At 39.8% G+C, this 14,215-nt stretch overlaps 1 protein-coding gene across 19 annotated transcripts in view; it reads right to left on the bottom strand.

Moving 5' to 3' along the window:
- Erc2 (ELKS/RAB6-interacting/CAST family member 2) overlaps positions 1-14,215 on the bottom strand; it is an 873,922-nt gene that overhangs the window by 157,260 nt on the left and 702,447 nt on the right. For 3 of the 19 annotated variants that reach the window (XR_013434457.1, XR_013434456.1, XM_078038399.1), the window contains exon 20: positions 7,909-7,974. The exons of 15 other annotated variants lie outside the window; for them this stretch is intronic. Coding sequence is in view for 2 of the 4 variants with exons in the window: in XM_078038399.1 (XP_077894525.1) it covers positions 7,948-7,974 (27 nt within the window). In the remaining 2 variants the exon portion in view is untranslated. Of the gene's footprint in view, positions 1-7,278; positions 7,512-7,908; positions 7,975-14,215 lie in introns of those variants that run through there. One more of the 19 variants, XM_078038400.1, reaches the window with a different exon arrangement.

Raw genomic sequence — 14,215 nt, 5'->3', positions numbered from 1 at the left:
TAATGTCAACTAGGCTTTTTTCTTTTATTTTTCTTTTAGCGTTCAGTTTTTCATATCCTTCCCATCCATTGATATCTGTTTCCCAGATTAATTTTCACCAGATGTGAGCGTCTGGACTTCTCTAAGATTTGTTACCCCTCCCTCCCCATGTTCTTAACCTTCTCAGGGCCACTTGTGTGATTTCTCTGAACTCACTAGTGTTTCCAACACCTCCCAAATTAGTGTCATCTGTGATTTTCCTTCACATGTTCTTTCTTCCCCTTTTACAGATCATTAGTAAAGAGGTTAAACAAGACCAGATCAGCATCACACTCTGGAGCAAATGACAAGGGATTGGGAGGGCTGGAGCTCCCTGTGCACCAGCCCTGGCACGGGGAGCCTGTAATGTAATGCAACAACACTCCACAGACGCCTCCTGCCTCTGGCCCATGGTCATTTATCACCACTGTTTGTTTGTGATTTCTTAGCCAGATTCCAGGTCCTGAGAGTGTGGTCATATCTAAGCCAACATGCACTGCTTTGCCAGGCAACCCTTAGAGGCTCCAGAAAAGCCCACAATAACAAATTCAATGCTCTCTATTCTGCTTCAAAGCTTCTAATCAGCTCCCAAGCCCACCACTCTTGAGAGCAGAAAGAGGTGGACTAAGACATTATTGTCCCTTTCTCTCTTCCAATTCATCACCTCACAGTTGTTCATTAAGTATTCATTGCTTTTGGGGTGGGGTTGTAGCTCAGTGGTAGAGTGCGCGCCTAGCACATGTGAGGCACTGGGTTCGATCCTCAGCACCACATAAAAATAAATAAAAAAGTAAAGATATTGTGTCCATCTACAACTAAAAAAAATCAAAAAAATATTAATTATTTTTTTCACATTACTCATTAGATGTCTATTTTGGCTAAAAGAAACCCTCCTCTGCCCACATGGGCTAATCCATGGTCTCCTGCAGTCAAAACTTCCTTTGCCACACTCAAGGGTCAAAAATAAATCAAATTGGAGAGGGTGTGTTTTAAGGGAAAACATGCTTTAAGATCTGCTAGAGAATAGGAATAGATTTCCTCTTTTTTTTTTTAAAGAGAGAGTGAGAGAGGAGAGAGAGTGAGAGAGAGAGAATTTTTAATATTTTTTTTTTTTAGTTCTCGGCGGACACAACATCTTTGTTGGTATGTGGAACCTGGGCCGCACGCATGCCAGGCGAGCACACTTACCGCTTGAGCCACATCTCCAGCCCCTAGATTTCCTCTTTTGATTTTCTTTCCTTCAGCCCTTTTTCTCTTACTTCCCAAATGTACCAACCCCACAGCATCAACCATTTTTCTCAGCTGGCAGTTAGAGTTGGCTTTATCCAGCTTACAGGTCATAGTGATGAAGATATTGTACCCTGTGCCACCAGCCAGCCATGCCAGCTGTGTATGCTCAGCTCATCTCACCTGGCCCCCACTATAGCCCTGAAAGGCATACATAACCTTCTCCAAAAGAGAAATAGAGGGGCAGAGAGAAAGGATGCTTATTCAAGGTCACTCAGCCAAGTAGTGCCAAAATTAGGATCCAAACTCAGCCTGTCCAAGTCCAGAGACCACACTATCAGCTACCCACCACATTGACACCCAGTCTCCCCCAGATGAGTGGTTCTTCACCTTTTATACATCACTGACACCTCTGAGTGTGTGCTGAGAATCACAGATGCTCTCCATGGGGAGATGAGCACACAGAGTACTTGCAGACCCTCTGGGGTTCATGGACACCAGCTTAAGCATCTACTTGAAAATCCTTTGATAGAATTATACTTTGACTACTGCCTTGACTCCAGTAATGAAGAAATTTTTTGGAATGAACTAACCAATTGAAAGGACTATTGGTAGGATGTTTAATTTGTAGCTCTGAACAATAGTTTTAGAAACTGGGACAGAAGATGTAAATATTTAGGTACTTTCCAGAAGGAGGGGGAGGAGAAGGCAGTGGCGGTGGCAAGGGCTATAGAGATAAAGCTATTGCTGAGATATTTTCATTTTTATATGATATTTATTTTATTTTTACATTTTATATATTTTTATATCTCACTTTGCCCAAAAACTGGTTGTGCAACTAGAAGTCAACTGTCATGGTGGTTCTGAAAAATCTCATAGCTACTTCTGATGACTTCTCATCTTAACTCTTTTCCTCAACAGAAAATAAAACCAGAAGTTCAAGATGGGAAGCCAATCATCATGAGTAGCCAAAACCTCGAGGCATCTTAACTGATGGAATCTTTGATGTTTGGTGATCTCAGGGGGAGCTCATGGAGTCTTCCTCCTCTCTCTAGGACCTTTTCAACCTCCTACAACTTCAGAGCCTTGTTTCTCCCTGCACACATCTCCCTAGTCTATGATTACTGTTTTTTCTTTGCAGACTTTGATATTCAAGTCCTGTCCTTTTCTTTGAGAGTTGGAGGAGCCACATGATCTTGGAACTGGACTTTGGTCATGCTTTAAACTTGTTAGTCTGCCCATCATCTCAAGAAGAGGCCAAAGATTTCCCTGCTGACATATGGGCAACCGGGAAAGGGCATAAGTCAAAAGTCTGTCACTTGGCCAGCCCAATTGGACCACTGGGGAAAACAGAACCTTGGATTCCTATTCAGCTCTCCACCTTCATACAATGCCTGCCTTGGCTTGGACACCACAGTGGAAATCTGGAGGCATCCTCAGCTTCATCCTTCATCTGACCTTCCAAGTCCTACTAGCTTAGCCTTCTAGTCTAATCTCCGGTTTATCTGCTTGTCTGCAGCTCTACTGTTGCCACCCTGGGTCAGCACCCTCAATTAATCCCTTCATAAATGATGGAACGGCTTCTACATTTGTTTTTTCTGCCATGGAACTTCACCTTCTACAGGCAACAAAGGTTGTTCTACAGCAAACACCGAATCATGTCACATCCTTGTGTATGATCATCCAAAGTTTGCTCATTTTCTTAGGCTAACATCTAAACTCCCCATTAGGGTCTTCAAGGCCCAATGTGATCTGCCTCCCCACTCCCCCTCCTCATCTGTTTTGTGCTCTACCTAAAGTTATGATTTTCAAGCTTTTTTATCCCACAAAGCTCTTCCCACCTCTAGTCCTTAATGATCGTGCTCATAACCACTTTCCAAGCACATAATTTGATATGGCACCTCCTGACTCTCCCCCTTTCAAGACTTTGCTTTCAGAACTCACATACTTGAAAATCTGCCCAAAGAACATGTTTTCTTAAGTAGGTTCCTCTCATTGATATCAATATCTCCTGTTTTCCATCAAAGCAATGATCAAAATATATAAGGTTACTATTCATAGGTTTAATTATTTATATCCTATTTCCCTCAACCACACAGGAAGGTTCATACCCATGAGGGCAACAACTTGCTGGAAATGTAATCCCTGGGAATCTCTAGAAGAAAATCAGAACAATAAGGTAAGACACAGGTAAATCCAGGGTAGCAGCCACTTGTCTTAGTTATTGTTCTCCCAGTATCTAACCAAGGACTTAATCACCTAATGAAAGAATAGGTAAATGAGTTAAGGATGAATGAATAAATGAAAGTCTTAGTGGCCAATGGCATAAGGCGGAGACATATTAGATTCTTAGACACATGAAATCTAGGTTGAATCCAAACACCAGCAGGCATCTTTATACAGAAGGTGTAAAAGAAAACCTCCACACAGCATTAGAGCCCAGGGTTCTTTCCTTGAATTCTTTCTTGGTCAGTGGATATTTCCTTCCCCAGGACAAACACAGGCATAGTGTCTAACACCCTTTCTTTTGAGGGAAGACAAGGACCATAACAATTCCCCAGTTGCCAGGTATGGTGGCGCACCTCTGTAATCCCACTGGATTGGGAGGCTGAGGTAGGAGGACTGCAAGTTCAAGGCCAGGCTCAATAACTTAGTGAGGCTCTAAAGCAATTTAAGTGAGACCCTATCTCAAAATAAAAAATAAAAGGGGCTGTAGATGTCACTCAGTGGTTAAGCACCTTTGGGTTCAATCCCTAGTACCAAAATAATAATAATAACAATAATAATAATAATAATAATAATTATTATTATTATTATTAAACTAACTCCCCAGTTACAATGAAACATCCCTTCCCCATTCTTCCTGAGGGTAGACATGCCACAGAGTTCTACTGGCAATTCCAGAACTGCTCCTATGTGTGAAAAAGCTCTTCCTGTGTCTACATGTCTTGATGTTCTGGGATTTAGACTTGCACTCACCATAGCACTGTCCATGTGCTGCTGGCATCCAGCTATAATTCCTCATTCTGAACAGGATGCATCTACTAGCATCCTGGCTCCATGCCAAAACTTGTTAATGCCACATCTCTGTTTTTAAGAATCAGGTCCTAAAAATTTGCATATGTTTCATTAGAAAAAGATGTATATCTTGCTAGCAATTTAAGAAATAAAAATGCTCTTATGTTCTATGTCTGCTCAAATACAAGATTGCACAGTAGGAACGCAAACATTCCAAATGTCAGGGCAGATGTAGCACTAGGTCTCACACGATGCCTTGGTTTGGTTCCTTGCTGCCCCATCTCACTGAAGTTCAAGGACCAAAAGCACTGCTTGGGTAGTAGGGGGTCCAAGGAAAGCACCTTTGTTGGATGGAAATGAAGTTATTTATTGACACAAATGACTGCCACATCAAGTGGATTTTCCAGGAAGAAAGTTATGGAGAATTAAACAGCTGCTTTTCTTGTATATTTTCAAGTGAGAAAATACAGTTAGGGCTCCAGGAGCACATTTTCACAGTCAAAAGTTGTAGGTTGAGGGGCCATAGTGAGAGGGCAGTGATTGGATACACATTGCTAGGATTCTCATGAAGGCAACTACCTGATGGAAATGTGACTCCATGGAGTCTTCAGAAGAAAACTAGAGCAATGAGGAAGCCACATGTATATCATTGGCCTAGAAAACAGAGATGTGCATGAGCTGAGGGGGAGGGCAGTAGAAAGCAATAAAAAGCAAAATCTAGGAATATGTGCTGGGTTTAAGTAACACACACTACATAATTTGTGGGGCTCAGAGCACAATGAAAATGGGGGGCCTCTTATCTGAAAAGTATTGAGAATTTCAAGATGGTGGCCAGAGACTTAGAACTAAGAGCAGAGCCCTTCAAACCATAGTGCCCTATGAACTACAGAGGCCACATAATGGGATAAGAGTCACAGTAGGGAAAAGCTAGTTCTAAATTCTGTACAAAAGCAAAATTCTGTTAAAAAAAAAAAAGCAAACTCCCCCCAGTTCACTTTGCTCTCAGAAAATAACATCCTTGAATGATCATAGTGAGACAGATAAATCATGCCGGCTTGGCATCCAGAAGTGGCAAAAAAGGGAGGAGTCGTCAGGGTTGTTATGCTAATTCCAAATTGTTGTAAATTTTAGAGGGACTTTTTCTAAATTATGATTCATTTCAGCACCAAAATTCCAGATTCAAGTCAAGCCTTCTGATGCTATTATGAGCACATTACTAATGCCTAGTAAAATAACATCTTGTAATGTTTCCTTTATAAGGGCCATAAATCAAAACATTCAAAACAGTTAATTTTTAATGTACCACTATTATCCATCTTTAGTTATAAATTTAATGTCTCCTTAGGCCTCACAGATTGTAACACAACTTAAAACATGCAGTGGCTATTTAAAAATAGAAGGTTTCGCCAGTTATCTCGTTATTCAAATCCTTAAAGATACAGTTTTAAAAGCCTGAGGATATCTGAGCAAACTTGTTTAAAGGAGTCATAAAGAAAGATAAGTAGTTTTCCTCAGAAGCCAATAAAATTTATTACAACATATTAAAGTAGGATTATCTATTGACTAATTTTCTGTAGACACTTGTTTTCTGGGGTGCACAGTGTCTGGGGAAGTTCATGTAGAAATAAAGAGGATAGGGATCAACGCCATCATCTACCTTTGCCTTGAGCTAGGCAAGATTTTCTATGTCTCTTAGAGCCAATTCCTTCCTAAGGATGATGACAACAATGGGGATCATGTCTCAGGGAATGGCACAGTGAATGTCATGAATCTTGAGAAAGAGCAATAAAAATCTTTATTTTTCAGCAGGAGACACAAATGCAGCTTTGCACCCTGATGCTTGCTTACAGCAAAGAAGTGACTTCCTAGAAGGGCTCTACTTCTTAAGGCAATTCTCAAACTTAGAACCTTTCTTTGTCTACCTAGTCCCTACATATTAGGGGCAGGTTTTATATGTTTGCTTTTTAATGTTATAAAATTTTCTCATTTAACATTAATTGTCTTAGGTCAATTTACACTTTCATTAGCAATGCAATGCTTCTCTGAAAGTTGTCCCTAGACAGTGAGAACCTCAAGGATTTCTCTGGTTTCCCCACTTCCACACATTGACAAGCTTCCCTTTGGAACCACTCTGTATCTGAAATTGTTGATTCCTGTGCTATTCCCCCTTTATCAAGAAAGGGAAAAGAGGTGAGTACCCAAAGGGAACACGAAGCAGCAAACGGATCCAAGAGGCATTACATCTTTGCTATGCTCTATCCAAAAACCAACCCTTGAGTGTTCCCTGTGGTCCCAAACACAGCAATCTGACACACTCAGGGGACCTACAGCATGTTCAACACAATAATGGTGCTGTCACCCATGGGCCAAACATTAGTTCTTGGTGAAAATTTTCCTGATCTCTCTAGCAGGTTTGAGAAAAGCAAGACTTGGGGAAGGGCATGCATTTTTCAGTTATCCCAAAGAATAGTCCCAAACCTGTTGATTCTCCAGCAATGTGACATTTTATGTTTGTCTCAGAAAAAAAAAGAGAGAGAGAGAGAGAGAGAGAGAGAGAAGAAGAAGAAGAAGAACTGCATGTGGAATACTTTCTGAACAACAACAAAAAAGATCCTCATACACAATCTCCACAATTCCTTGTTCTGAACCAAATGTCATGTGCAATGTCAAGTTTAAAAGTATTTTGTGTAACTATATGAACATTGAACTCCAGGGAATTTGTAACTTTGAGTTAAACATGCAGCAATATATACAGGACAGGAACAATTCCCAGCAGCAAAAGCTGCTGGAGCCCAATGTCCCATTTATGACCATGTGGTAATTTAGACGTGTCACTATTCAACTACGCAGAAAAGATGGGAATAAAGGGTGGCTTCTTACTAGCTCAAAATCAGCTTTTAAAAGAGTGCAACTCTGTTCAAAATGCAACATGTGTAATTTAAAATGCAAAGTTCCATAGAATTGTGAATTTTAAAGAAAGTAATAGATAAAATGTCAACAACAAGGCCTGCTAAAGTTAACATATCTGATCTAATCCATTTAAGAGTTAGTTACCCATTCACCATTACTATGCCTTGATCCTTGTGTTTTCTTCAGCACTGCATAGAAGAGATAGCATAATCCATTAAATGGGCTTCTTAGAGGTGACAGTTTCAGCTCCATGAAGAGATAAAGTTTTATTTTCCTTATTCCTTGCCAAACATTTGACACAACCAGAAGGACGTGAGAGTCACACCACACTGGCATATCTGGTAAAAGCAAGCAGTTGGCTGAAAACCACAACTGGAGAATTGCGACAATTTCTGAGTCCACAATCATGCCTTAAAAAGTGGTATGCATCCTACTAAGGGCATAGTTTGCATCTCAAATAACACAGAAACACTGGAATCGTGCTAAACCCAGCCCAAACAAGGCAGAGCAATAATGTGGTTGGGGAGGTGGGGAGGTGAGGAAGGATGGATGGGGCTCTTGGGAATGGTGAGGGTGCGCGGACATTCTGCGCTCACAGAACACAGTAGCAAACACAGGGCACAATCACAAACATCAGCAAGCACAACTGAGCACGCGCACAACACAACACTAGAATGCAATTTTTCTTTTGCTTTTTTTTTTCTTAGAAAAATGATATAAAAGATGGTTTCTCACCCCTCAAAACAAAACTGGAACTTTGGTTTACAGGCCCGGCTATGCCCATATGCCCTCCTCGTCATCCTGCCGCCGGCCCGAGGTAGGGAGGTGCACAGAGAGGAGGGGAGCACCAGAATGAAAGAAGAGAAGGTTAGTTACACAGAGATGCACTGGAAAGGCACATGAATCTTCACTTTTTTTTTTTTTTAAATCTTAAAGAGCGAGGACCAAAATAAATAAATAAATAAATAAATAAATAAATAAATAAATAAATAAATAAATAAATAAATAAATAAATAAAATCTGTAGTAACTTAAGTTCCACGTGACTGACTTGTCAAATGCATAAGCAAAGTTTTGTATCTATGGCAACCCCCACACAAAAACATTTCACCCACCCAGTTCTGACTCTGTGTCAAGATTGGATTAGAAGATTAAAATTAGTCTACATTAGCAGATGATTATTTTTTGGAAAGCATACAATCTGAATTGCATATGCCTAAGGAGTAGATTAAACCTTTAAAGTAAGCAGAGAAGTAATTATAGTAATCAAATACCCTTAATTTCTCTTAAGCTTAAAGTATCAATAAAGACTGAATATGAACTTAAAAATAAAGAAAGAAAGAAAGAAAGAAAATCTCCATCTACCCGGTGGAACAAGCTTTTTTTGCATGCAATAATTCATATTGGTTATTTCACAAAGACTAAAGAATACTTCAATCTTATTTTTCAAGTTCTATTTTGCTGTCAGCATTAAGGAGGATGTGCATGCCATAGAATGATTATACATTTGCATGAAATGATTATACATTTGCAATCAAATAAGTTTAAAAGAGAGTAAACGTTCAATTCAGTAGAATGCTTATAGAAAGGAAGTTTTGTTTAACTTAACATTTTGTTCAACTGTGGATAAACTGAAACTAATTTGGTCTGAATCCTTGCTTAAAATGTTTCCAAAATGGCCTGGCCACTTTCTTCTCTTAGTCCAGAGACCAATATGCAGGAAAATGGAATCTTTGAAGACAGAAGCATATTCGCCATCATAACATCCCCATTTTGAACAATTTTTCCTGTTTACCGGGAGAACTGACACAAAGTATATAAGACTGTGTGGTCCATATCCCAGTCTCACACACACAGTTTGGAAGCAGTGTTTGTTATTTAATAAATCCCAATGAAACCAGAATTTACTATGATTTTCTTCTTTGTTTTGAAAACCAGGGACAGGAAAAAAAAGATTTTTTTTCACATAAATCCTTATTACTCAAGCTGTTATAATATTAGGTTGAATCATATGAAAATGCCAATATTTAACCATTTTTGACCTGGAAAAACAGTAATTTCATATAGTTCAACCCTATCTTGCTAGTAAGCCAAGGTAATTTTTATCTACCTAAGGATTTAGATGTGTGGTATTTGAACTGACTCAACATAATTTCTTTCCTTTGTCACTCTATGTATTTTACTTTATGCTTTTAAAAATGTTATTCTAAGAAGAGATTCAGAAAGTTCACCAGACTGCCAAAGGGCTCAATGGCCCACAAAGGAACTTGAGTTAATCAAAGAATTTATACAGAATCTGAATTGGGCAATTTGGGATGATTTTTCTCTTAAGAGTTTGGATAGGGATATTCTGGGGGGCAAAAAAAAGACACATTCATGATTTTGGCTAGGTCATCTTACATAAAAATTACTGTTTGTTTATTACTTGTCTAGTAATTGCTCCTAGAAATAAACTTTCCTTCTCCTACATGACTTGAGAAAAATGTAATTTTACATGCATTGAACTTCCTCCCTATTTCTGGAGAAAAGCAAAGTTGATGTTCTTTTTGTGGTCATAAAGAAGGAAAGCATAGGACTGGGGATGTGGCTCAAGTGGTAACGCGCTCACCTGGCATGCGCGAGGCGCTGGGTTTGATCCTCAGCACCACATAAAAATAAAATAAAGATGTTGAGTCCACCGAAAACTAAAAAAAAATAAATATTAAAGAAAATTCTCTCTCTCTCTCTCTCTCTCTCTCAAATAAATAAATAAATAAATAAATAAATAAAAAAGAAGGAAAGCATACATAGCATGAGACCCAAGAGAATCCACAAGTGGGTTTCAGGGGGTCTAGAAACCCCCTGAAATTCAATGTAGAAAGCTATTAAGTGTGCATGTAAAGATACTTCTCTGATTAAAGGCCTGAGCTTTCATCAAAAGGTTCTTGACCCCCAAAGGGCTGCTGTAGGAAAACTCCACGCACAGAAAGATGCTATGATTTGCCAAAATCACAAAACAGGAGGCTTTCTCTAAAATGCAGCCTACGGCCCCTGCTGGCCCCGTCCTAAATGGCTGTAAAACAACTTTCCTTTCAGATCTGTTTATTTCATTGTGTATTTATAACTCAATAGCATATATACATGCAGTTTCTTCCAAATTCACTCATATAGGTTTTTAATTGAATAATAAAAAAATAGGAAAAAGAAAAGCTACTGCCACCAAAATCTACTGCTACTTTCTTAACAGTGAAATGTAGTCTAATGCAAGTCACTTTTAGCAAATTAAATATATTAAAAAGTGGTAATTAATTATGATTGAATCAGACAGGAGTTGTAGCTTGAAAATATACACTGCCAATATCACTACTGTTCCTAGTCCAACATAGGAATAAAAAGGAGCTCCCACATGTCGAGGGTTATTAAAAACCAGATGTTGAGATCGACATCTTGTACGCTGGTGAATAAAGTAAAGAAATATGACAGTCCAACATAAACTGTGCTAACATTTAACATGGCAGAAATGTGGGTGAATTCCTTTTGTGAACTCAGAATATTATGCATTTTTAAAAGTTTTTCATTTTTAAAGTTGAAAGAGTTCTTTAAAGAACTAGAAAGGGAAGTAGAGATCATTTCTGATCTCTCTAGTCTTCAAAGTGTAAACATGAATTGACCCTCATCACCAAGTGATTTGGGTCAGAGTGAGTGTCCATTTGGGGAATAAAAACCAAAAGTGCAGGAGTTGATCAGAGAGGCAGCTCCATGTCGTCCAAACATTTGCAGCTGTCTCACTGCCCTGCTGCCTGCCTCTCTGTGTGCAAATATTAATTTCTTCAGCAACCTTACCACACAGAAATGTAAATCTGGGAACCCCAAAATAAGAAACAGATAAGTATCACTTGCTCTCTCACTATATGCCAAGTTATTTAGAAATACTTGGATTTTTAAAAGGCATCTATCAAACATGGGAGAGTCTGTTTCCTTTCCTTGTTTTTCTGTTTCCAAATCGACTCTGTAGCAGTTCTTCTGGATGCTGCCTAGTGCTTGATCCCTTGTGTGTCCTTTGAGAGTCACTGCTCTGCCAGAAGTTGCCAAAATATGTGGATGGGAAGAAAGGCTCTGGACCAACAGTCATTTGTATGCTTTTGTCCAAAGCATCTGAGGCTGAAAACATCCAAGGTGGACTAAAGCCCAGAGCACAGCGTCCACAAAACAGCCAGATTAAAGAGGAAGGCAGGCTTCACCATCAAGTAACCTCAGGACGTATCGATAGCTCAAGGGATGATGGGATGGACAAGAGGCTGCATGGAAAGCCCAGATGCTGGGCTCTAATGAGATCCTCTAAACACCAAGATAAAACAAAACTCCTCACTGATCAACTGCTCTCAGTGGTTGTGTTGATGACAAGACTGAAAAGCAAAGAAACTGAGTCATTGCTAAAGAGAGTCTTGCTGTTGTGGACGGCATTTATTAGCCCCAGCAAGAAAGTTCTGAGCAGGAACTCTATATTAGGACATTATAAACAGTATAAACTGATATACACCTTTCATTGATCTGTATTTTGATATATTAGATACAGCCAGCAGGCAGACCCAAGTCCATCATTGGATTTGCTTTTCAAAACACCTGCATTTCCCTTTGAGTTAATAGCCTGACTTTTTCCTTGACATAGGAGGGCCATATGTCCAATGAGAAACTTAGAGTCACACCTCTCCTAGGTAGAAAGGAGGGTAGAATCAGGGAAGCGTCATTTTCAAATAGCCCACTGCCTTTGTGGCAACTCAGTGGCTCTCTCTGCCAGGAGGTTCAATCTGACTTCCTTGCAGGACAATTAGGAAAATCATAACTAGGTCTGAGTGGACCGAATCCAGAGCAACTCTCAGTTCTTGTGGCTTCTCTGAAATTTCAAGCTCTGAAAAGCCTTCCTCTGCAAATCACAAAGCAGGACCACAGAATGATATTCATGATGTGCCCTGAGGCTGGATTTAAGCAAAGCAGATCCTCTTGACATTTCTAACTATAGGCTTGGCCAGCACAGAGAATGGACAGATATGTGTGAAGGAAAATGACAGGCTTAGGTGTGAGCCTGGAAAAGAAAGGCAGTGACCTCATCAGGACACTATATTTTCTTCCAAGTTCAAGTCCATACTTTCCCTCTAGAGATTATTTATTGGTGTTTTCCATCTCTCCTACCCCCTGCATAGCTTAGCCCATGGATAAATGTTTCTGTTCAGGTGATGGGTCAGGTATTACCTGACTTATATTTGCTATATCCTGCAGGACCCAAAAAATAGGAAAGTCCTATCCAGGTTCAGATACCTGCTCATTGATCTTTTTAAATACCCAGGCCAGAAAGAGCTAACTTGTATTAGTGCCTCCTCTCAGTTAGAGAGAGTTCTGGCAGCTGTACCTGTTTCTTCACAAGTCTCACCTTGGCCCAGAGACACAGGTGAGGGTTCTTGTGCAGCTGTGGGAAGAAAGGTTCAGGGACAGACACCTGGCCAGGAGCTGTGGAGTGAGGGTCAGATTCCAACCTAATGGCAAAAGTACACACACCCTTTTGACTCTGCCATATGAGCTGCAAAGTCACAGAAAAAAAGAGCTCTGTTTGCCCCCAAATGGTGTTTGTTGGTCTGCTGAGCTCAGCTCTGAAGGACTCTGAACTGTGAACTGCCCTTTTTTCAGATCTCTTTTGAACCTTGTTGGAGGGAGACACTACAACTTCAGCTGGGTCCCTCTGTGCTTTCTTGAAAGAAAGGGGGTCCTCATGTGCTACTGCAAGGGTACATGTATGGATTATCAGTGGCACCTGACCAAATTTTAAGGACGTTGGGGGAAAAGGCAGCACCTTTACTTCCTTCATTCCACCCCATAAGATCTCAGTCATGGAAGCCTAACAAACATTTCTTGATGAATAACTAAATAAGGCTTGGTTCTTGCTCTTTTGAGTGACTGGGCTCCTCTGAAAGAGGGTGCTGCTTGGATTTCAGAGTTCCTCAGAGTTGTCAAGATTGTGCTGACCCTGTGTCCTCAGAATGACTTCCTACCCTTTCTAATGTACCAGCCACATGCCTAGTTTCTTCTATTACCATTTGGGGAACACAGAAACTTCACTAAGCTGAGCAGGGAGATGATGGATGTTGTCTGTATTTTAAGACACTCAGGAGTGTCTCTCAGATAAAAGGCAAAGACTGGATAAGTTGGTTCTATTCTGCAAGTTCGATTCACAAGGACACCCTGAGGCCAGGCAATCACCCAAGACCTCTTTGGGGAGCAGGTGAGAACTTTATAGAAGTTTTAGGGGTAGTCATCTTTTCATTTATATTGAAACATGTGTATGTGCTCTTCTCGATTTTTAAGCACTATCATTGTGGGGCATCTTTAAAAAATTAACTTTCCATTTCCTTAAAGCAAAAGAAATTCTGACAAACTAGTCTCTGGTGCATGGCGCCAATTCTCTCAGCTAAAGAACACAAGATACCCAGCTGAAGACGAAACTGCTGGAAAGCTCTATGTTGGACAACAATATTGTTTGGGAGCTCAAAGTCAACATCTGCTAAAATCTGAGCCATCGCCAGATAACCATAAAAAAGGGGTGGGAGTGAAGACAGGCTTTATTTTAGCTCCCTCATCCATCAGTCATTAACACTTGGCTTTGTTAAACACAGTGAAAATTGGGTTTTTAACATGACTCTGGTTCTACCATTTCCTGGCTGGTAAGCAACCAAATCTCCTAGCCTTTTGACTCTTCATTTCCTCAGTTGCTTAAAAAAGAAAATGGGACCACATATTGATCCTGACACTTCATAGGATTGTTATGAGAATTAAATTGGAGAATGTAAATTAAACTACATTGAAGTTGCTGAGGACTTATGTAAATATAAATGGGCACATCATTCATAATGGCAGCATTCAAGAGTTTGCTACTATGTATTATTGCAACAAATTATTTGATAGCACACTAATGCAAAGGCAAAATGATATGAGTCAAAATAATCTGATATTGTGTAAAACCATTCTTAACTATTTTAGCTTCTCTGGGATGTTCTAAGTTAGAGTTTATCCAG

Source organism: Ictidomys tridecemlineatus, chromosome 2 (genome assembly GCF_052094955.1).
Source record: "Ictidomys tridecemlineatus isolate mIctTri1 chromosome 2, mIctTri1.hap1, whole genome shotgun sequence".
Classification (NCBI taxonomy): domain Eukaryota; kingdom Metazoa; phylum Chordata; class Mammalia; order Rodentia; family Sciuridae; genus Ictidomys; species Ictidomys tridecemlineatus.
The sequence above is the reverse complement of the archived record's forward strand: the minus strand, read 5'-3'. Positions and strand labels throughout refer to the sequence as shown.